The 21,780-nt window shown below is 55.9% G+C and overlaps 2 protein-coding genes across 5 annotated transcripts; both read right to left on the reverse strand.

Moving 5' to 3' along the window:
• Positions 1 to 3,437: 3,437 nt before the first annotated feature.
• Positions 3,438 to 7,342, reverse strand: REEP4 (receptor accessory protein 4). 3 transcript variants are annotated; one of them, XM_011968782.1, is made up of 9 exons: positions 7,172 to 7,298; positions 6,841 to 7,102; positions 6,017 to 6,089; positions 5,564 to 5,640; positions 5,354 to 5,474; positions 4,795 to 4,908; positions 4,306 to 4,441; positions 4,022 to 4,176; positions 3,438 to 3,935 (listed from the first exon to the last, which is right to left on the reverse strand). In XM_011968782.1, exons 2-9 carry the CDS (start codon positions 6,870 to 6,872, stop codon positions 3,870 to 3,872), a joined length of 774 nt encoding a protein of 257 aa, XP_011824172.1. In that variant the 5' UTR covers positions 6,873 to 7,102; positions 7,172 to 7,298; the 3' UTR covers positions 3,438 to 3,869. The 3 variants fall into 3 exon arrangements, with proteins under 3 accessions (XP_011824172.1, XP_011824171.1, XP_011824173.1); XM_011968781.1 differs by having other exon boundaries at positions 6,841 to 7,342; XM_011968783.1 differs by lacking the exon at positions 4,022 to 4,176 and having other exon boundaries at positions 6,841 to 7,342.
• A 4,905-nt stretch (positions 7,343 to 12,247) lies between these two features.
• Positions 12,248 to 21,774, reverse strand: LGI3 (leucine-rich repeat LGI family, member 3). 2 transcript variants are annotated; one of them, XM_011968784.1, is made up of 8 exons: positions 21,610 to 21,774; positions 20,661 to 20,732; positions 19,828 to 19,899; positions 19,410 to 19,481; positions 19,236 to 19,307; positions 16,958 to 17,127; positions 16,616 to 16,780; positions 12,248 to 14,427 (listed from the first exon to the last, which is right to left on the reverse strand). In XM_011968784.1, the coding sequence occupies exons 1-8, from the start codon at positions 21,741 to 21,743 to the stop codon at positions 13,610 to 13,612; spliced, it is 1,575 nt and encodes a 524-aa protein (XP_011824174.1). In that variant the 5' UTR covers positions 21,744 to 21,774; the 3' UTR covers positions 12,248 to 13,609. The 2 variants fall into 2 exon arrangements, with proteins under 2 accessions (XP_011824174.1, XP_011824176.1); XM_011968786.1 differs by lacking the exon at positions 19,410 to 19,481.
• Positions 21,775 to 21,780: the final 6 nt, after the last annotated feature.

Here is a 21,780-nt window from a genome sequence, read left to right on the forward strand (position 1 = left end):
CCCCACCCCTACCCCCGGCCTCCCCCACCCAGAACTTATGGTCACTTGGCGCGTTTGTTCTTTCACCAGCAAAACTCCTCCAGGCCTCTTAGGTGCTGGCCCGGTGCTGGGCGCTGGGGGTGTTGGGCTTGTTCATGAATGATTACAAGATGCTTCTAGTCCCGCCCTGGGGAAGTCAGGGGAACTTCATGGAGAAGGTCAGAGAATGAGCAGGACTTCACCATCCAGTCGCAAACTTACAAAAATATTTCTCTGTGGTTAGACCATTTGTTCCAGGCTGAGCTACAACAGTGTGTAAAATACGTCTGTTCTTTATGAAGTCACAACACAGTGGGGGAGAAAAGGCAACGTGCTCAAGGCAAAAACAGAAGTCTGTGCAAGAACAGAGGTGGTGTGGTCCAGACAGCAAACCACTCTGAGGTGAGGGAATGCTTGCAGAGGGCTTCCTGGGGAGGCGATGTCTGAGTGGGGTTCAAAGGGCAAGTAGAAATAGGACAGAGTTGGATGGTGGAGGAAGAGCATGTCAGAGGCCAGCATGCATAGGGCCACACGGAGCCACCAGACAGTCTGATGAGATGGCGAGGACAAGGGATCATAAGCTCCGCCAAGGAGCTTGGTAGCCCTGTGGCCCTCTCCAAGCACCCATCCTAGGAGGGAGGGCAAGTGAAGCCCCCGCCCCAGTGAAATCTCCCTCACCACCCCACGACTTCAGGCCTCTCCCCAACTCTGTTTTCTTTCACTCTGTTTTGTTTTGCCATTCATCACATGCCCTTCTGGGTTTATTTATTTTTTTTTGGAGACGGAGTCTTGCTGTGTCACCCAGGCTGGAGTGCAGTGGCTCAATCTCGGCTCACTGAAACCTCTGCCTCCCCGGCTCAAGCAATTCCTGTGCCTCAGCCTCCTGAGTAACTGGGATTACAGGCACGTGCCACCATGCCCGGCTAATTTTTGTATTTTTAGTAGAGACGGGGTTTTATCATGTTGGCCAGCTGGTCTCGAACTCCTGACCTCAGGTGATCTGTCCGCCTCAGCCTTCCAAAGTGCTAGGATTACAGGGGTGAGTCACTGCGCTTGGCGCCCTTCTGGTTTTTTCTTTGTTTGTTTGTTTTTTGTTTTTGTTTTTGTTTTTGTTTTTGTTTGAGATGGAGTCTTGCTCTGTTGCCCAGGCTGGAGTGCAATGGCGCGATCTCGGCTCACTGCAAGCTCTGCCTCCCGGGTTCACGTCATTCTCCTGCCTCAGCCTCCTGAGTAGCTGGGGCTACAGGCACCTGCCACCATGCCCGGCTAATTTTTTGTATTTTTAGTAGAGACGGGGTTTCACCGTGGTCTCAATCTCCTGACCTCGTGATCCACTCGCCTCCGCCTCCCAAAGTGCTGGGATTACAGGTGTGAGCCACCGCTTCCGGCCAGCCCCTTTGGTTTTGTTCCCTCGGTTTGGGTACATGGATCCTGCCAGCCCGCCTCTATCAATGCAACACCCAGGCAGAGGTGCATCAGGAGTCAGGGCCCCCGGCTCACAAGCAGCACAATGGTACACAAGTTGTTGTGGCTCTCCAAGCCTCGGTTTTTCATCTGTAAAATGAGTATAGCCCTGTGGGTGCGGTGGCTCATGACTGTAATCCCAGCAGTTTCAGAGTTCAATGCAGGTGGATCACTCGAGCCCCAGAATTCAAGAACAGCCTGGGCAACATAGGGAGACCCTGTCTTTACCAAAAAAAAATATAGTAATTAGCCAGGTGTGATGGAGAGTGCCTGTAGTCCAAGCTACTCAGGAGGCTGAGGTGGGAGGATCCCTTGAGTCCCGGAGTTCAAGGCTGCAGTGTACTATGATCGTTCTGCTGTATTCTAGCCTGGGCGATTCAGTGCGAACCTGCTTTAAAAAATGGATATAGTCCCTACTTGGTAGGCTTGTTGGGAGGATTCAAGGAAATCATCTCTGTAAAATGCCCAGTACAAGGTCAGGCACACAGCAAATATTCCATACGTGTTAGTCTCTGTGTCCTTGCCTCCCAAGCAAGAATCATCTCCTTCACTCTGGTACTGCTTAGTGATTAAGTGCACAGACTCTGGAGCCAGACTGCCTGATTCCAAGCCCTTCTGCTACCTACTAGCTATGTGACCTTGGGCAAATCACTTGCCCTCTCTGTGCCTGTTTTCCTGTTTGTAAAATGGAGACTCTAAGACTAGTATGTACCTGCCCCCCACAAGATCGTTATGAGAATTAAATTAATATATGCCAGGGGCTTAGAGCAGCGTCTGCGTGGGCAGCCACGCTCTGGGCGCCAGTCGTTACTACTCCCTGCATCCCTGCAGTGTCTGGCAACATGTCTGGTACCTGCTCGAGGCTCAATATTCATTTTTGAATGAATTAATGAGGAGATAAGACAACCCCACGATGCAAAGGCAGGCCATGTTGGACACCAGTGAGCCCCCATATGTGAGAAGCTAAATCACCGCAGCAGATTAAGAGCCTCCCCCAAATAAAACCCAGATAATCCCCACACCAAGAGTTAATCCACACTCTGGGGCCACTCCAGGTTACCACCCTGTTTCCCCTCTTCTCATCCCACACTCTCACCCACCTCTTTGCTTAATCAAAAGCAGGGAGGAGGAGCAGGTGCGGCCGTGGCAGAGGGGTGCACCCTGGGCATCGTGGCGAGACCAGCATCAGGGGCAGGAGAGGGCAGAGCTGGGTACCCCAGTTGCCTCAGGAATCGGAGGAGTTGGAGTGGAGCCAGCCAGGCAAAGAGCCTCGGTCTCAGGAGAGCAGAGGAGACTCCTTGGATGGGGCAGGCTAAGGACCAGTGACCACAAGCAGCAGGCAAGGGCCATTGGAGGCCTTCTGAATTCCGCCAGGCCCCGCAGGGCGAGGCTCTGGCCAGTCTCCCAACCCCACCCTCCTTGACCTGGAAGCCGAGGGCAGCCCAGATCCTGGCCACTGCTGCCCTCTGGTGGCCACTCCTCGGAGGTGCAATGGTGCCCCTGCTGTTTCCTGAGTGTTTACAGAACTAAACGTCCCCAGAGCTGCCCCAGGGGGCTCCTTCTTCAAGGCTCCTAGAGGAGATACTCCTCCCCAGGCCTCTTCTGTCTAGCTTCGACCTCCCTATGGGAATAACGTGCTGCCCCAAGCCCCTCCTGCCTGTGCTCCCACTGGTTTCTCTACAGCTGCACCTTCCTGCCAAGGCCTAACTTCTGCCTAACTGAAGTTTTGGGTTCTGACCCGTCCTCTGGACTGGTCCCCACTTTCCCATCAATGCTCTCAAAAGCTCCCCAAGAGCTCCTTCGTGAGATCATGTGCTGCATCGCAACTCTCTGTCAATGGTTCTGTCTCCTCCAGAGGACTGGGCTCCTTCAGCCTTAGACCTAGGCTGGGACTGGGCTGTTCAATTTCAAGGGAGTGATGCGAGCAATGGGAGTAAGAATCAGGAGAAACAGAACCCCTTTATGTATTTATTTATCAAAACATTGGCAAACCTGACCTCACTCACCAACACACACACACAACCAGGACACACGCGCCAGGCCTTATGAAAGGCTATCAAGTACTTTGAAGGACAGGAAGGAATGAACACACCCAGGTGGACGTTTAGTTTCATTTGCAGGGGTTCAGGGATGGCTCTTGTCCCACAACTGGGGAAGGGAGAGGACAGAGCAAGGCAATAAATAGAACCCTGGGCCCAGGCTGCTTTGGTACATTGTGGGTGCATGTGGCCTTGGCAGCATCTGCTCCTGGCCCTTAACCATCAGCAGGAGTCAGGAGGGCGGGGCCCAGGCAGTTGGTGCAGGCCAGATGTGCTGCCAAAGGTCGCTCCAAATAGCCCTGGAGCCCTGCAGGGCACGAGGTAAGAAGGGGCCAGATGCGGCAGACCCTAGCTGTCCATGTCTGAGGGCACAGTCTTTTTCCTCGTCCGAACCTTCAGGGAGCGCGAGATGCCCTGGGGAGAGAGGAGGCACAACATGAGGGTGTGGGGAGCACCAGCCAGCAGAGCCCTCCTCCCTCCTGTCGTCCTCCCACACTGACCTCCCGCACTGGTGGCTTCCTCTTGACCACACGCAGGCTCTGGCTACGGATTAGCGGCTTCTCTCGGGGCCGGGCTGGCGCCCGGGGGACTGCCTCAGTATCCGACCAACACTCATCCTCGGTGTCGCTGTCCTGCAGGCCCCCAGCCCGGTACCCTGTGTGGAGGAGGTGAAGCTGAAAGCCTGCGGCCAGACCAGCTCTTCCTCGAGCCTTGGGGGAAGCCATGGTGCGAGTGAAGGAAGCCATCCCTCCTGGCATGGCTCTGGGTCCCTCTGCCCACTCACCAATGGGTGGCCTCCGGTGGGACACCTGGTCCTCCAGGTAGAGGGGGTCCTGGTAGGCAGGGGCAGGCACGTCAGGGATGGAGCGCAGGTCCTGCATGGAGAAGCTCCGCAGCCTGCCGGCCAGCGCCCCTTGACTCTGTAAGGGGGAAGAGGCTTCAGCGGGGAGACTGCCCAGGGAAATCGGCCAACCAGCTAATCACTGGGGCTGAGACGCAGAAGTGAAAACTGCTTAGCAAGCTTCTGGCCCCGCGCCAATGTGGCACCAACAGGAAACCAAAGTCAGAGAGCAGGAGCCGCTGCTCACGCTCCGTGCCAGAGCCAGGAAGGAAGGTCTGACTCCAGTTCCATGTTTCTGCCAATATCCCCTGTCACCTTCTCACCCCTGCTCCCCAGCTGCCATCTCTGGGCTCCCTGGCAGAGGAGCTGAATGAGCCCAAAGGGCCTTAGCGGTGGGATGGGGGCTGCTGGAGGGCTGGGGGCCTGGAGCACCTTGGTGGCAGCCTGCACAGCAGCCGAGGCGGCAATGTTGAGGCCCCGCTTCCCGAAGGTGAGCACGGTCTCGTAGCTGCGCTCCTTGGCCTGCACGATGTACGCGTCGATCTCCTGTGGACCCGATGGGGAGGAGAGCTCAGGTGGACAGCCAGAGTCCCTCTTCCTCTGCAGATTCTGAGAAGCCACTGATTGTGGCACCACCCAGCCCAGCCCAGCCCAGCCCAGCCCAGCCCCAGCTGGTGCCCAGAGCCACAAATCTGGGCCACAAACACATACCAAGAGCAGGGCCACCACCCATTCACCTCAGTGACAGGCCATGCTCCAGCTGCTGCCACCACTACCCCCAAACCAACTTCCATCCTCAGAGGTCATTCATGTGCACCCCACCTGATTATCCCAGAAGATGAGGTAGGCTGGGCCCTGTCAAGGTCCTGCACCTCAACAGCAGCAGGACTGGGATAGAACCCTGGTATCCCCAGCATCGTAAATCCCAGGTCCAGAGCTCTTTCCCTCACACACACCCCTAAGCCTCCCTTCCCGCCTCCCCCTGGGGTACCTTCTCATGGCGGGACAGGGACGGGTGGACAAACTTGCGGTAAAGCAGGCTGGCGCCTTTGGTGTAGGGTGAGAGCAGCCACAGCACAAAGGCCATCTTGATCTCATAGTAGAAAGGGAACCTGTCACAGCGCAGGGGGCAGGGTGAGCCAAGGAGCAGGGCTGGGAGGGGCCACCCCTGACCCATGGTTTGCGGACCCTGTGTCCATACCAGGAGATAAAAATGTCTGTAACGATCTCTGCGGCCATGAAGAGTGCAAAAACAATCCAGTACATCATCCACCGCACCTGTGGGGTGAGAGCGCAGAGGTCAGCCTGGGGCTGGCAGCACCAACTCCCAACCCGGGCCAGTCTAGCCCAGAGATTCCAGGGAGCCTGTCCGGCTGCATAGCTGCTTTCCCCCACGCATGGCTGGACAGGAGCTCTGAGAAACTGCTGCTCATTCCTATGCCCGCCTCCAACAAGCTTCACCCACGAGATCTTCCACAGGCACCCCAATGGCCTGCCCTCTATCTACACCCTCTTGAACAGGGCCCATTCTCTCTCCCTCCCCACTCCACTCAGGAAGTGCCACATGACCTTGCCCCTGGAGGAGGGAGAAGCCAGCTCAGACCCTCCCCACCTCACCGGGTCCTACTACACACACCCAAACCCCCACGCTCACATATTCACGAATGTTCTTGGTCTTCACAGCCTTATAGGAAGCATAAGCTGGACACAGCATCCCAAACACCAGCCTGGAAGAGCAGCCATGGGGAGTGTGAGGGGCACTATGCCCCACTCCCACCTTGCCAGGTGGCCATTTCTCCCCACTGGGGTGCAAGGTGGCAGTACCCGCCCTGTTTTTCTCGCTTGGCTTGTACAACCTGTGCCTGAGTCAGAGCCCTGGAGGCCACCTCCCCACCCTGCTGTTTACAAACATCTAAGCCTGCCCAGGCCTGCACCGGTGGCCCATGGGTGCGTGATGGAGCGAGAGGACAGCCACTCCACGAAGTGGGTGAGAACACCAGACTGTCCCCTCCCATGGGCATGCAATCAGGCCCAGGGTCACCAGACCTGGCACTGCCGGGCTGCAGAAGGTGCTATGGGAGCCAGGTGTTGGCGTACTCAAAGGTGAGGAGCAGGATGGTAAGTCATGTGACTGCTCAGATGGCAAGCAGGCACCTGGATTCTCCGCCCACAACGTGCCATATCACCTTGTGTTTGCCAAGGGGCAGTAAAGTAGGCCTGTGGCCCTCGGCCCCAGGCATCTGTTTGCAGTGTGTGTGGCGTGTGGCAGGGGTCGTCCTCAGCCAACGAGGCTTGGTGGGGCGGGGAGTGGGCGGTACCCCAGACACCGCGTGCAAGCCCACAGGTCCGTTAACCCTGGTATGGAGTGCTGGAGGGCGGAGCTCAGAAAGTTCCCCCTCCCATAGACGTCCACAGCTTCCACCACAGGGGCGGGACGGCACCCCGGGGTAGAGGAGGTCTGAGGGCGGCCATACTCACACCACCAGGCGACAGATCATCCAGGACACCATCTTGCCGGCCTTGGGGACGTGGGGAGAACCCCAGGAAGCCGCTCAGAAGGACGTTCACTCAAGGGCTGGAACGGGGGGGATCAGGGCAGTTGCGGGAAGCAGAGGGGCGATCCGGCTGCTCCTTGGCGGAGGCAGAGCCCGCCGCCCACGGCCTCCGACTGTGCAGTTCAGGGGACCTGGAGAACGGGGAGACCCGAGGCAAAGCGGCCCCGGCGGGGAGGGCTTTGGAGCTTGGGAGCGGGCGCGCCCCGCGGCCGGGACAGTTACAGCTCCCACCCGCCCTTCCTGCCGCGGAGAACCCGGCGCTCGGCCCTTGCTGCTGGTCGCGCGCTGGAGCGGGTCGCCGCGGTGCCAGCGCGCCGGGCCACCAGCACCGGCCTGCAGGGCGGAGTTTGCAACTCACTTGAAAGTTGCACGGAACCGAGTGCTGCCCAACCCCAGGGCTCCGGCTCGCCACGCAGGCGCAGTGTGGCTGCGGCGGGGGCGGGGCGAGGTCAGGGAGGCGAGAGGCCGGCCCCTTAAAGGGGCGATGTGCAGCGGGACTCGCGCGCGGGGCCCACAGTGGAGTCACCTTCCCAATCGGAAAGATTAGAGCGTGGGAAGCTGTAACGAAAAAGCAGGGGGAGTGTGGGGGTCGGCACACAAAGAAAATCTGGACTCCAGAGTTTTCTCGACCCTTAACTGGCTTTTCCCGGTGTCTTTCCCTCTCACCTCATTTTCCCCTCTGTGAAATGGGTAAAGGCATGAGATGTGGTTGGTGGGGTAGAGGGGAGGATCTCTGCAGGCTCAGGCAGGAAGCTTGGCTGAGCTCCCCCAAGTCCGGGTCTCACACCAGTGGGTCCAGGAGGGAGAGGGGGGAGGCGTGGGGGGAGAGGGAACCTGAGGGACTCTTCGCCCCCGCAGGTTTCAGGAGTTCCCTTCTCTCTGGGATGCCTTTCCAGAGCCCTGACTCTGGGGCAGGCTGACCGCGATGATTTGAGGCATTCTGGATAGAGCTCCCAGCTCCCACACTCCTTCTTCAGCAGAAGTTTGAAATTCCACCTATTCCTCTGAGTCAAATACACAAATATCACTGGGCCCTTAATAGTAGTATCAACCATTGCCATTTTGTAATGCACGTTTGCACGCAAGGTCTTAGTCTTTGCAAACATCCTTTTTAACATGTAGGAAATAGGACGCTCAGTGGTGAAAAGCAACTTTCCCAGTATCACCCAGTGGTATTTATTTCCGGCTGGTGGCTACATGCTCGGCTTGATCAGTCTTCTGAGAGATCAGCAGCTGCAGGCTGAGTGGTCCTGCAGAGGGTCGTGGAACCGGAGAAGTTTCTCTGGGCGGGAGGCAGACACCAGGAAGAAGGGGGAAGGCTCTAAAACAGAAGGCAAACCTTGCTGCTTCTACTACTTGCCCTGTGAGGTTTCATTCTTTTTGACATCTTCAGCTTACTGCCTCTGTTGTTCCCTCTGAAAATAGTGTCCCTCCCACCCTGCAAAGGGTGGGAGCAAAGCAGTCCGGGCGTGTGGGGTGGAAACACAGGCAGTTACTGCTTTTTATTGGAGCCACAGTTAACGCCCACCAGCTATCATAAGGATGGAATAGGTAATCATGGGGCCAGGGAAAGGAGGCTTCTGGGGGATAAATAAACACATGGTGATTATATGGTCTTAATTATTATCATCAGTTTTATTGGTATTGCTGGGTGTGAGAGCTAGCAGTGAAACCAGCCCACAGCAGAAACTCCCCCAAGGCCCCATGTCTCCCTCTCCTCTCTTAACCACCCCCTCACATTTGCCTTTCCCCCCTTACACACACACACTGGAATAACCAAAAAGGCCAAGGGCTAGAGGAACCCCTAAGGAAGGCCCCAGCCCCTGTCCATCTTTAGGCACAGACATGGTTCTCTAGGTGAAAAGTGTCCTGGGTCTCCCTGAAGGAGGAAAGGTGTGACTGAAGAGGGGAGCAGCTCAGGAGGAAAGGGACATCCATGACTTAGGAGGTCACTGCACATGTGAGCCTCAGGTCCTTTGGTGCGTGCTGCAGAACTGTCCCTTCCCCGATGGCTGCCTTCTGGGGCCACGTGCCTGACCTTAGCATCACACGCCTCTGTCTACCCCCATTTGCTGGGAAACGTTCCCTGGGCCCACCCAAAGCCCACTCAGCTGGAATGGTCTCACGGATGGAGACTCCTGGTCCCAATGCCTGTGCTTGGGAAATCTAAGAGAAGAGATGTCAGAGGTCTGCGCTGACAGCAAGGCTCAGCATGGAGGGCAAGAGGCTGGCAGCTGAGGAGTGTCACCATCCCTGGTCTTGGCAGAGTGAGTGGACCTTGCCTCTTGCAGCCTTTGGTCCTGAGCTGTTGACACAGTCACCCAGTTCTACTGGGTTGCTAAGCAGCACTCTGGACGTGGACAAGCCCCAGGGCAAGTGACCCAGCAGGCACACACAGAAAGCGGGGCACTCAGGCCAAGGGAGGAAAGTGCCTCCCACCCATCAGAAGAGCTCCCCCCGGGGAGCAGCAGCTGTCAAAGTGATATTTATCTTTCTACTGGGCAGCAGAGTGCCAGCATGTCTGGGAGACTCAACCCACTTTCCCTGGCAACCTCTCCCAAGCACAGGATAAGGGCTTGTTTCCCATTTGGAAAAGAAGGACAGGCCTCCCCAGGATGATGGAGGTGCCTGCTAAGCTAAGAGCATGTTTGAGGAGGTGGAAAGCAGGTAAGTCACCTATTGCTGGGGGCGAGGAGGCCGGGTCAGAGGCTACAGGTAAGATATGGGGCACAAGGGCTCTGAGACTGAGGATGGGTGAGGAACCATCACCCACAGACAGTTCTCTCCAAAGATCCACCTCCTCCTCTTGCACAAAACACCCTTATCTGAGCCACTTCTGTTTTCATATATTCCTATAGACCAAGGCAAAACACTACACCAATGGACTTACATATGCTAATGCATTTCACTCTCATGAGAAATAACCCTGTCAGGGTAGGACGCGGTGGCTCATGCCTGTAATCCCAGCACTTTGGGAGGCCAAGGAGGGCAGATCATTGAGGTCAGGAGTTTAAGACCAGCCTGGCGAACATGGTGAAACCCCGTCTCTACTAAAAATACGAAAATTAACCAGGCAGGGGGCATGCTCCTGTAGTCCCAGCTACTTGGGAGGCTGAGGCAGGACAATTAATTGAACCTAGGAGGCGGAGGTTGCAGTGAGTCAAGATCACACTACTGCACTCCAGCCTAAGCTGGAAAAAACAAACAAACCCTGTCAGGTGGGTATCACGATTATACTCATTTTACAAATAAGAAAAACCGAGGCACAAATAGACTAAGTAACGTGGCTGAGTGTTACTAGCTGGTTTCACCCGGTTGGCAGAATCAAGAACCCGTGAAGTGGAGTTTTTAAATCTGCTTCACAGAAGGAGAAATTGAAGCTCAGGGGAATCAGCTGACTTGCTTGAAATCTCACACCACGGGAAGGGACTGAGCCAGAATTCACACCCATGTTATCCACGCTCCAGACCCCACTGTTTCCAGTTCTCCACTCCCTGGGCTGGCTGTGAGCTCCCTGGGCTCTCTGACTATGACCCAATCCTCTGCGCCCAGCTGCTCACAGGTGCTCGCTGAAGACAGAGAAATGAAGGGGGTTTTGTGACATGCGAGAGCTGAAAGGGGCTCTGAAGGACAAATGAAAACCTGGAGACCCAGAGAAGGGATTTGACCTGCCCAGGGTCACACAGCAAGCACCCCGCCCAAGGATCTATCATTTGCCCCGTTTCCATCTCTTGTCCCGTGCACTATCACCAACCCACACAAGGCCACAAAAGGATTCCGTTTACTCAAGCCCACGGGGGAAGAGGAGAAGAGGGGTCCCAGCCACTCGACAACACCTGTTTTGCCATTCAGTGTGCTGTCCCCGAAACCTCATTACTTGCACTGACACCCTGAGCACTGACCCCACCCGGCCCCCATCTGACGGTCTTAGGCTCTCTCAATTCCACTCACGGAGATGTTGAGGGACCCTGACTGCCCACAGGGCTTGGGTGTGTACAGTGGGACCAGGTCACAGAAGATCTTCATGTTGGGCAGAGGCTCATGGGCTTGTTGAGCAGGAAGCCAAGGCAGGTTCCTGAGCAGGGGAGGACAGGAGGAACGTGTATGTTAGAAAGATCAGACCGATGGTCGAGCGTGGTGGCTTACATCTATAATCTCAGCACTTTGGGAGGCCGAGACGGGCGGATCACCTGAGGTCGGGAGTTCAACACCAGCCTGGCCAACATGGTGAAACTCTGTCTCTACTAAAAATACAAAAATTAACCGGGCGTGGTGGTGGCACCTGTAGTCCCAGCTACTCGAAAGGCTGAGGCAGGAGAATCGCTTGAACCTGGGAGGCAGAGGTTGCAGTGAGCCAAGACAGGGCCACTTTACTCCAGCCTGGGTAACAAGAGAGAAACTGTATCTCAAAAAAAAAAAAAAGGCCAGGCCAGTGGCTCACGCCTATAATCCCAGCACTTTGGGAGGCCGAGGCCGGCAGATCGCCTGAGGTCAGGAGTTTGAGACCAACCTGACCAACGTGGAGAAACCCCATCTCTACTAAAAATACAAAAAAAGTCGCTGGGTATGGTGGCGCATTCCTGTAACCCCAGCTACTTGGGAAGCTGAGGCAGGAGAATCGCTTGAACCTGGGAAGCAGAGGTTGTGGTGAGCCGAGATCGCGCCATTGCACTCCAGCCTAGACAACAAGAGTGAAACTCAACTCAACTCAAAAAAAAAAATCAGACTGAGAAGCGGGTTGGCGGGGACTGGCAAGTGACCCAAGACAATGGGCGATGAGGAGGGTTTGGACAAAGCTTTGAGCTGGGAAAGAGCAAAACAAAAAAGTGCCCATCTAGCAAACCTTTGGGACAAAGAATGGAGAGGACTTGGCTTATGAAATATGGGAGAAGAGAGATTCAGATGTCACCTAGGACTCCCAGGTCTCATCTGGGTGGATGTGGTGGCAATGACAGACATTTGCCCAGTGGAGGAACAGGCATCGGGATAAAAGAAGACGGACTGCTGAGATCATCCTCAGCCCCACCGGTTGGAGTTGGCCTGATGGCAGGACAGACTCAAGTCTTCGTGGGTGCCCGGACTGTAATCTCCAGGAAGGAACACTAGCTGTGAGTCAGCCCCAGGTGCTGGAGACTCATCACACCAGCACCTGAGTGTCATCCCTGTGAACTCCTGACCCCAGCCCCAGCTGACCTTGGGGATGCCCACTTCTCAGAAAGAAGGGAGCCAGGAGGAAGAAGGTCTGGAAGCCATTGCCAGGCTCCCCGTGGGCGGCAGGGCAGGCAGGGCCAGGCTCCATTTTCAATGAAACATTTTGATGACACCCGAGAGCCGGTTATGGGGAGGGAGCTTTTTATTTGAAGCAAGTGAATCATAGCATTGCCCCCCAGTACCCTGGTATCCTGCCACAAGGAGCATCACACCACTTGGGCACAGGGCAGGGCCACCCCAGCCCACTCCCTCTCCACTAGCTTGGCATCTCAGCAGACAGCAGAGGGCAGCAGAAGCTAGGCTCATGGGGCCCCTCCCACCAGTCCCTACCCTGTCCACTGAAAGGCAGTGTTCCTGGGGGCCTCTGTGGACTGGGGGGGCCAGGGCTACAACATGCCCTCAGGCCAAGCTCCACTCTGGGCACCCTTGCAGGTAGCTCAGGTGCTTATAGCTTGGCCAGCTCTCTAATCCACCCAAGGAGCCTGCCCAGCTCAGGGACCACATCCCAAAGACAGGGTGAACCAGGGGACAGTCCAAGCCTGAGAAAGCAACAGCCACAGGAAGGAAGGCAGAGAGGCTTTCAGTTGAAGGCGGGGGGCGGGAGGTCTTCCATCCATGGGTGAGCTGGGATTCAGGGCCATGAAGGAAACGCCAAGGAGAACAGAGACAGACACCCCGGCAGCTCCCCGGGGCTGCTTTTGCTGCTGTTGTTATTGCTTCAGGCAGAGGGGCTTTGCCCCCAGGAGGCCAAGCAGGCCCTCAGAAGCTGGCACCACCATTCTCATCCTTATCAGTTCTGGGTGGGGGGCACGCTGGGGGTGAGCAAAGGGGGCCCCCTCCAAGCAGAGAGGCAAGGTAACAGGAGAGCCTGGTAGGCAGTGCTGAATCTGCTTGTATGCACACGTGCCCTAACACGTTTACAGACAGACAAGGAGTGCAGACCGGGCGTGTGAGTGTGTAACTGAGTGTGTCTGTCCGCGTCCATGTGAGCATGCAGACAGGTTGGGGCAGGGGTGAGTGCCCCCGGGGAAGTATGACAGATATGGCCGTGGGCTACAGTGGGGAGCAAGAGCAGGTAAACAATGCCTGGAGCACCAACAGGAAAGGCCAGAGGGCCAGGAGAAGCACAAGGACGGGAGGGTGCGGCCCCCCTCGCTCCCAGCACCCTGCACCACTCATATGCATAAGACAGGGGGCAGAACATGGGGAAGGCTGCAGAGGAGGGGGGGCTATGGTTGGGGTCACAGGAACTGGGCGCTAGGTGTCCCAGGGGTGCCTGGTGTTCATGCTGATTGCAGTGATGATGCATGTACTCCTGGGCCAGTCCACAGGGTGTGCCTGTGCACACTGGGCATGTGCAGATGCAAGGGCATGGATGCAGGTTGGCCTTGCGTCTTCACACGGGCACACGTGGTGCTCACAGAGGCCCCCACCCATCCTCCAGTGGCCACCCTGAGGAGCCCAGAGGCCTTGGCACCACCCTAGGCACTGAGATCCACCACAACGTGTCTATAAACCAGCGTCTGTCCCTTGAAACTGGGGGCCAGGAGTAGCTGGGCATCCCCAGCAGGCATGTAGCAGAAGGCCCGAGGAGCCTGCACAGCCAGTTCCTGGAACCGTACAAACTTCTGTCGTCCTTCATCCCACTGGTAGATCTGGGTGAAGGAGAAATCGCTGCCCAGCGCCAGGTAGCGGCGGCCACCCACAAGGAAGGGCTGCAGGGCCAGCGAACCCCGGGAGGGCAGGGCCTGCACCTCCGAGAAGCGGGTACCCTCCCAGCGCAGGATCTTGGAGTCACCAATGTAACGGCTGAGGCACAGGTAACTGTCGCGGCCGGCACGAAAGTGTTTCACAGCTTGGGCATCAGGCACCTGAGTCACCTCACCCTGGGCCACAAACTGCTTCTGTGTGCGACTCCACTGATAGATGACCGGTGCCTGGGAGCTGCTGGACACAATCAGCCGTGGCTTGCCCTCACCATCCACAAACTCCAGGTCGGTGTCGCGGTGCCAGGGGTGCAGCGCCTGGTGGGAGTAGAAGCCATTCTGGTGCCAGCGGTAGAGGCTGGTGGCGCCCGCCTTGGAGCTGTCGGCCACGGCAAAGTACCAGTCGCCGTCGATGCGGAAGGCTTCTAGGTCATTAGGCTTGCGCACGCGCTGTGGGTCGATATCCTGCAGCTTTGTGAAGCGCGTGGTGTTGGGATCCCAGTGGTAAATGTAAGAGCCACCAAACAGCTGGGCCACGACCACATACAGCTGGCTGTCCACCACCATCGGCTTGCAGTGCACTGCAGAGGGGGCTGTGCCAGGACAGGGGCAGGCAGCATCAGGCAGGCTGGCAGCTCCCACTCCATCCCACCCCCTTGGAGAAGGCCAGTCTCTTCTAACCTTGGACCAGGACTAAGACTCTGTGCTATACCATTCCACCCACACTGAAGTTCATCCACTAAGTGCTCAATGCTTTCCAGTTGTTTCACAGCTAATAGCCAGTTTTAGTATCACCCTTGTTCCACCCATACCCCTAGGGTTCAAATATAAGCTGATACAGCACAAAATAGGTATCCCTCGATAGTGACTCGTTGCTTAACCATAATGTCAGTTATTGAATTTTTATTGTGTGCAGTCACTATGCTGAATGTAAGCACATGTTACATCGATGAGGAATTCATTACTCTGGAAAGGACCCTGTGATTTTGTCTGTTTCACACAGAAAGAAACTGAGAGGCTCAGAGAGAGCAAGTGACTTGCCCAAAGCTACCCCACTGGCAGTGGCCAGGCAGGGAAGGGAGGAAGAATTTGAGTGGATCCACACAGGGGAGAGGAATCTTAGGTATACCCAAGACACCTTGCTGTTTGCATCACAGCACATGAGAACACATCCTCCCAAGAGTTCTCACTTTTGAAAGGGCTTTTATGTACAAGCATGCATGCCCATGTGCACCTGTACTCACAATCAGCTTCATCGGAGCCCTTCTGGGGCACCAGGCACATCAAACCACACACTGCTCACCTGTCCTGGGGTCTCCAGCTGCTGCCCAGCATCTCTACTTTGACATCCCCAATTCACCCCTCCTTCCTTCTCACTGCAACCCCACCTTTCCCCTAAGAGAAATTTGTGTAGAGCCTCAGGCTCTGGCAGTCACTGCCTAAATCCCTTCTTTGGAGCTTGGTCTGCCCTGCCCAGATGCTAATGATCCCCATGCCACACCCCAGCTCCTAATCTTCCCTCATACTCTTCTGGCCCACACACCCACACAAGCACCTCAAACTCAGTCATGACTCACAACTGACAATGGAGCTCCATACCCATCGCTGAGCCTGCCCTCCTCCTCCTCTGTTCTTGATTTCAGCTGTGGCTCCACTAGTCTCCCAATCCAGAAACCTGGCAGTCATCCCTAACACCTTTCTCTCCTCCACTCACCCTTCCCTGATCAGTCCTCAAGTCCCGACAGCCTTCCCTTCTACTTTCTAAGAGTGTGTATGTAGATTGGTGTTAGTTCCTCCTTAAATGTTTGATAGCGTTCACCAGGGGAGCTCTCTGGGCCAGGAGGTTTTTCTAGGGGAAGGTGTTTTGTTTTTGTTTTTTTCTTTAATACTGACTTCAAGCTCCTTAATGGAGACAGGCCAATGTAAGTTTTCTATTTTATCTGGTGTCAGTTTAACCCTTCTTTCTAAATATCTCCCTCCATCCCCACTGCTACTGTCTCATATCCAGGCTCCAGCACCCCTCTAGCAGACAGGCACATATCCCCCTACTGTTTTGCCCTCATGTCTGGCCCCACACCTAGCCTTTTTCCATGCAAGAAGCTTTCTAAAATGCGGACTGGATCACACATTCTGCCTAAACCCTGTCAATGAGCTGGTACTCATGAATCTCTGGTTGCCACTCCCCACCTTGAACCTTATCCCTTGTCATACAAGCTGCTTATGATTTGCACACATACACACAGTCACATACTAAGTTATTGCACACCTCCTTGACTTTGTTCATGCTGTTTCCTCTGCCAAAACACTCTTTCCACTTTTTTTGCTCCTAGCTAAGTCTCCTTCAGCTTTCAAGACTCAGTTCAAACTTGGTAGATCCAAAACTGCTCAATAGTCACTCCTGTCTCCTCCTCATTTCCCAGTCCATCTAATTATGTAAGCCAGATACCTGGGGATCACCTCTGAGTCCTCCCTTTCCTCTCTCCTTCAAGACTCAGCTTAGGTATTCCCCCTCCACCAGGAAGCCTTCCCTGATTGCCCAGGGTAGGCTTGTCCTTTGTGCTGCTAGAGCATCATGTTCATATCTCCCTCTTAACATCTGCCTATCATATGGATGATATCTGTGTATATATTGGCCTCCTCCCAAAGACTGGAAAGTTCTTGTGGGCAGAGAATATGTCTCATCTATCCCTCTACCTACAGAAACTCAATGGGGTTAAATGACGGAGTCCACTCCCCCGTCCCCCTGGCAAGGGTCAGCAGAACCAGATTGGGTGCAGGTACCTGGGATTCTGTCATAGTCTCGAAGCTGCCGCTCAACATAGTCCCACTTCAGGATGGTGCAGGCACTGACACCTGGCTGGGCCAGAGCCAAATAGAGGTCACTGGAGTAGAGAAAGGGCTCAGCCGACACTGCTGGGAAGGACAGGGTCTGGTACAGCACGAAATCTGCAAGATGAGAGGTGTGTTACTGAAGACCAGAGGGAGAAGGGAAGGGCTGCTTGGGTGATGGTGGTTGCTTTACTGCTGCCACTGGGTGTCGTGGGGCAGGGTGGGGGGTTTCACGCCTGTAAAGCTGCCTTGGGGTAGACGTGGGCTGACACCCAAGGCAGGGGCACCTCCTACCCGTAGTGATGCAGTCGAACTCCCGCAGCGGCAGGTCCTGCACCTTGTGCTCCTGGAAGCGGGGAGGGCTGGCACAGTAGATGGGCGCCACCGTGGTGTTGGTGTGTGCCAGCCACTCCACCAACCACTTCACCTTGCAGTCGCAGTTGAGTGAGTTGCCCCGCAGGTCCCTACATCATGAGGGCAGAGGAGGAGGGCACAGAGAGAGACAGGCTCTCAGGGCTCTGCCCACCCAGGCCCTCCAGGTTTTCAGAAATAGAGCTGGTCAAGGCTGTTGCAAGTCTTTCACATGCATCTTCGTATTGATTAGAGAAAAGGTTTCCTCTGGCTGGATGCAGCCCCATAGACACAGGCTTGGCCAGCAGAATATGGAGTCAGTTTCAGCCCTCGCTGACCTTTTTGGCCAGGTTGGCTTTTGCAGTATGCAACCTGAACAGCAGTACGTTGCATCCCTGCTTCTCTAAGCCTCCCACAATCCAACGCTTTTATTTTCTTATAAATAATGATAAATGAGTGTGGCTATGCTAGACACTACTATATGCTATATACTACTTACTCAAAACTTTCAAACTCTCCTCCCCCTGATTGAACTTTAATGTGGAGTCCAATCAAATATAAATTTAAAAAGCACAGGCTGGGCGTGCTGGCTCACACCTGTAATCCCAGCACTTTGGGAGGCTGAGGTGGGTGGATCGCAAGGTCAAGAGTTTGAGACCAACCTGGCCAACATGGTGAATTCCCAGCTCTACTAAAAATACAAAAATTACTCAGGTGTGGTGGCACACACCTGTGGTCCCAGCTACTTGGGAGGCTGAGGCAGGAGAATCGCTTGAACCTGGGAGGCAGAGATTGCAGTGAGCAGAGATCACGCCATTGCACTCCAGCCTGGGCAACAGAGTGAGACTCTGTCTCAAAAAAAAAAAAAAAAAAAGCACATGTTGGCCGGGCACAGTGGCTCACGCCTGTAATCCCAGCACTTTGGGAGGCAGAGGCGAGCGGGTCACCTGAGGTCGGGAGTTCAAGATCAGCCTGACCAACATGGAGACACCCTGTCTCTATTAAAATTACAAATATTAGCCAGGTGTAGTGGTGCATGCCTGTAATCCTAGCTACTCGGGAAGCTGAAGCAGAATTACTTGAACCTGGGAGACAGAGGTTGCCGAGCCCTGAGATGGTGCCACTGTACTCCAGCCTGGGTGACAGAGTGAGACTCCATCTAAAAAAACAAACAAACAAACAAACAAAAACATACACACATGGTGTCTCAGGCGCACTTTGAGAAAAAATGCAGTTTGGAAGGCTACCATCTATATCTAACTCCACCTCCTCACCTTCTCAGGGGCCCCCAGACCCAAGCCCCCCCGGCTTCTCAAGACCTTATGACCATCCCAGTTCTGACTCCCACACCACTCCCTCCAGGGATGCACCCTCTGCAGCACTGTTGGAAGAGACAGGACTCGGGCCTTACAAGTCATTCAGGATGTCCAGGGGCCGAAAGATGTCTCTGGGCAGTGTCTGCAGGTTATTGTTGGCCAGCGAGCTGCAAGAGAGACCCCCAGGTCATCTGAAGATCATGACCAAGGCCAAAGGCCACAGGAGAGGTGGGGCTTTGGTAGTACAGATGGGGTTTCACCATGTTGGCCAGGCTGGTCTGAAACTCCTGACCTCAGGTGATTCGCCCTCCTTGGCCTCCCAAAGTGCTGGGATTACAAGCGTGAGCCACCATGCCCAGCCTTGAAAAGCACATTTTTGGCCGGGCATGGTGGCTCACGCCTGTAATCCCAGCACTTCGGGAGGCCGAGGTTGGCAGATCACAAGGTTAGGAGTTTGAGACCAGCCTGGCCAACATAGTGAAACCCCGTCTCTACTAAAAATACAAAAAATTAGCCAGGTGTGGTGGCACACACCTGTAGCCCCAGCTACTCAGAAGGCTGAGGGTGAATCACTTGAACCCAAGGGGTGGAGGTTGCAGTGAGCCAAGATTGTGCCACTGTACTCCAGCCTGGGTGACAGAGTGAGACTCCATCGAAAAAAACAAACAAACAAACAAACAAAAACATACACACATGGTGTCTCAGGCGCACTTTGAGAAAAAATGCAGTTTGGAAGGCTACCATCTATATCTAACTCTACCTCCTCACCTTCTCAGGGGCCCCCAGACCCAAGCCCTCCCGGCTTCTCAAGACCTTATGACCATCCCAGTTCTGACTCCCACACCACTCCCTCCAGGGATGCACCCTCTGCAGCACTGTTGGAAGAGACAGGACTCGGGCCTTACAAGTCATTCAGGATGTCCAGGGGCCGAAAGATGTCTCTGGGCAGTGTCTGCAGGTTATTGTTGGCCAGCGAGCTGCAAGAGAGACCCCCAGGTCATCTGAAGATCATGACCAAGGCCAAAGGCCACAGGAGAGGTGGGGCTTTGGTGCAGTGTGTATATGTGTGACGTACTCACAGGTGAGTCAAGGACTTGAGTCCTCGGAAGGTGAACTTGGATAATGTCCAGATGTCATTGTTCTCAATGAAGCTGGGGAAAGCGGGAACTTGCCTCAGTGGTCACACAGGATGCCAGACCCCCAGCAGCACTCGCCCTATGCCCCAGCCTAGATTTCAGCCCATGTCCCCAAGACAGGTTTCCAAATGGAGTCTGGCATCATCAAGTCATAGGGATAGGGCACCAGGTAGGGTAGAGGCAAAACGAATGAAACGACCTTCTGCTCAGGTCCTGCCGTCACGGGATGCAAGGGCTCTCGCCTCCCATCACCTCCCCCTCCCACGGCATTCTCATCCAATCCCTACCCAGTCCCTCGGCCGCCCAGGCCTGGGGTCCCCCTCCCTTGTTCTTTCCCATTGCCCCTTTCCCTCCCACACACAGATACTGCAGGTGCGACAGTCCTGTGAAGGCGTTGTCTCCAATCAGTGTAAACTTGTTGGAGTTGAGCAACCTGCAGAGACAAAGGTGGAATTAGAGCTTCCAAGGGTGTGCCTGCTGCCCCAGCCCCCAGCCCACTGCCTCAGCCCTGGGCTTCCCCAAGACCTGGCTGCCCTGCTGCCACCCCTAGGGACCCCATAGGGAATCCCTGGGCCACCTGGGCAACAAGGCCAGGCAGGAGCCTGTTCTGGCCCCAGAAGCTCCCAGGGTCCCTGTTGGCTCCTAAACATGGGCCGAGGCAGAGTTCTCTTGTCAAGCCAGCTCCTGGCCCTCCCCAGTGGCATCTCCTCTCCCTCTCCCCCACCCTCATTCTGTCCCGCTCCAGCCCATCATGGACAACTGTCCCTCATGGACGGCATCTTGTAGAGTTGGAGACACTCCTGCCATCCCTTTCTTTCAGCCCCCAGCTCTTTCCGGGATCCGTGATTCCTGGGGTCACCTGTCTCTAACATGGCCCCACAGTGCCCACCTTAGGCACTAGCCCAGGTTATCGCACCCAGCTCTCTTGGGTCTCCAGAGGCGCCAAGCCCATCCCCAGATCCCCCGTGCTTGGCTTCTCTGTGCCATCCCTAGCTGTCCTCCTGCTGCCCCGACTCCCCTGACTCCAGGCTGCCCCACCTTTTGGGTACATCCTATCAGAACAAACGCAAGGGACACCTGCATCTTTGTCTCCAGAGGCTGCCTCTGTCCACTCTCCCTCTCCCCAGCCCAGGATCTGTTCCCTGCTACCATCCCCACAGCTCCCCCAACCCTTCCACAAGGCCCTATCCATACAAGAACTGCAGCAGCGGGAGGTGGGAGAACGCTCCATCGTGGATCTCTGAGAAGGCGGCATTCACCAGGGTCCTGCGGGGACACCCGAGTCAGTACTGTGGGGTCTGCAGGGGCTGTGCTGAGGCAGGGAGAGGTGAACATGGACGGCAGAGGCTTTTGTACTCACTTGCCCTGGAAACGCCCCATTTCACCGACCTTGGCCCCCACCTGTGTCTTTCCCTTCTCTTCCCAAATTCACTGCCTGCCTTCACCACAGTCCTCCCCTATTGCCTCTTGGGGCACCCATGGCCCCAGACTCAGCTTCCCTCTCAGGCAAGAAAAGGTTCCATCACCCACACCGTTATCATCATCATCCAAACACCCACAATGGGCTGGGTGCTGTTGAGAGATGGGGCATGGGGGTGGGGGCTGGCATCCTGGTCCCTAAGGACTTCACAACCTCTCTGGTCCCACAGACAAGGGGAGCCCCTGAGGCTGGCTGTTGCAAGTGACAGGCTGGCCGGGCTGGGTGCCAAGTGGCTGGTCAGTGGCAGGCGTGTGCCCCATGCCAGGGTGCTGGGAGGGCAGAGCTCATTCCCACCTGCCCTGGCTGCCACTCTCCTGCCCTTGGTGTGACATCACAGGCAGGAGTCCACATGCTCGTGTAAGCAAGCCCCCCCCCACCGCCAAGTCTGGAGCCCAGCACACAGTAGGTCTCACTGACGCTCGTGGTGGTGATGATTCATTCTTGGTGGTGAACTCCTGCTTTCCCCACCCATGGCCGCTGAGGCTGCAAAACTGCAGAACTCCCTGCCTGATTGGGGCCTGGACTCTCCAACCCTGAGGACCCCTGCAGTCCCCCTGGTCCCCACACTCTGAAGAGGGGGAGCGAGGGTTCTCCTGTCCTCTCCCAGAGCTGTCCTCGGCCTCCTCTCCCTCCCCACCCTCAAGGCCGGGGCTGGACACTCACAGGGAGATGACCTCCGAGGGCAGGTTCCTGGGCACTGCCTTTGAATCCACGCAGAAGGCGGTGTCCCTGGTGCAGGAGCAGCTGGGCGGGCAGGGGGGCGTCTTGGGGGGCCTCTTAGCGCTGACTTGCAGCATGAGGCAGAAGCCGAGCGCGGAGAGGGCCAGCAGCCCC

This window comes from Mandrillus leucophaeus, unplaced genomic scaffold (assembly GCF_000951045.1).
Source record: "Mandrillus leucophaeus isolate KB7577 unplaced genomic scaffold, Mleu.le_1.0 Scaffold86, whole genome shotgun sequence".
In the NCBI taxonomy this organism is placed as follows: domain Eukaryota; kingdom Metazoa; phylum Chordata; class Mammalia; order Primates; family Cercopithecidae; genus Mandrillus; species Mandrillus leucophaeus.

What these genes read in the sequence shown, in the direction of transcription:
- REEP4 (XM_011968781.1), bottom strand. Translation starts at nt 6,872, where the DNA reads ATGGTGTCCTGGATGATCTGTCGCCTGGTGGT. An exon ending in CCAAGAACATTCGTGAATAT is followed by an intron (nt 5,641 to 6,016) that starts GTGAGCGTGGGG and finishes CTCACCCCACAG; the next exon opens with GTGCGGTGGATGATGTACTG. An exon ending in CCCTGTCCCGCCATGAGAAG is followed by an intron (nt 4,909 to 5,353) that starts GTACCCCAGGGG and finishes TCGGGTCCACAG; the next exon opens with GAGATCGACGCGTACATCGT.
- LGI3 (XM_011968784.1), bottom strand. Translation starts at nt 21,743, where the DNA reads ATGCTGCAAGTCAGCGCTAAGAGGCCCCCCAAGACGCCCCCCTGCCCG. An exon ending in CTCCCGCTGCTGCAGTTCTT is followed by an intron (nt 19,900 to 20,660) that starts GTATGGATAGGG and finishes TTGTCTCTGCAG; the next exon opens with GTTGCTCAACTCCAACAAGT. An exon ending in CTGTCGCACCTGCAGTATCT is followed by an intron (nt 19,482 to 19,827) that starts GTGTGTGGGAGG and finishes CGCTTTCCCCAG; the next exon opens with CTTCATTGAGAACAATGACA.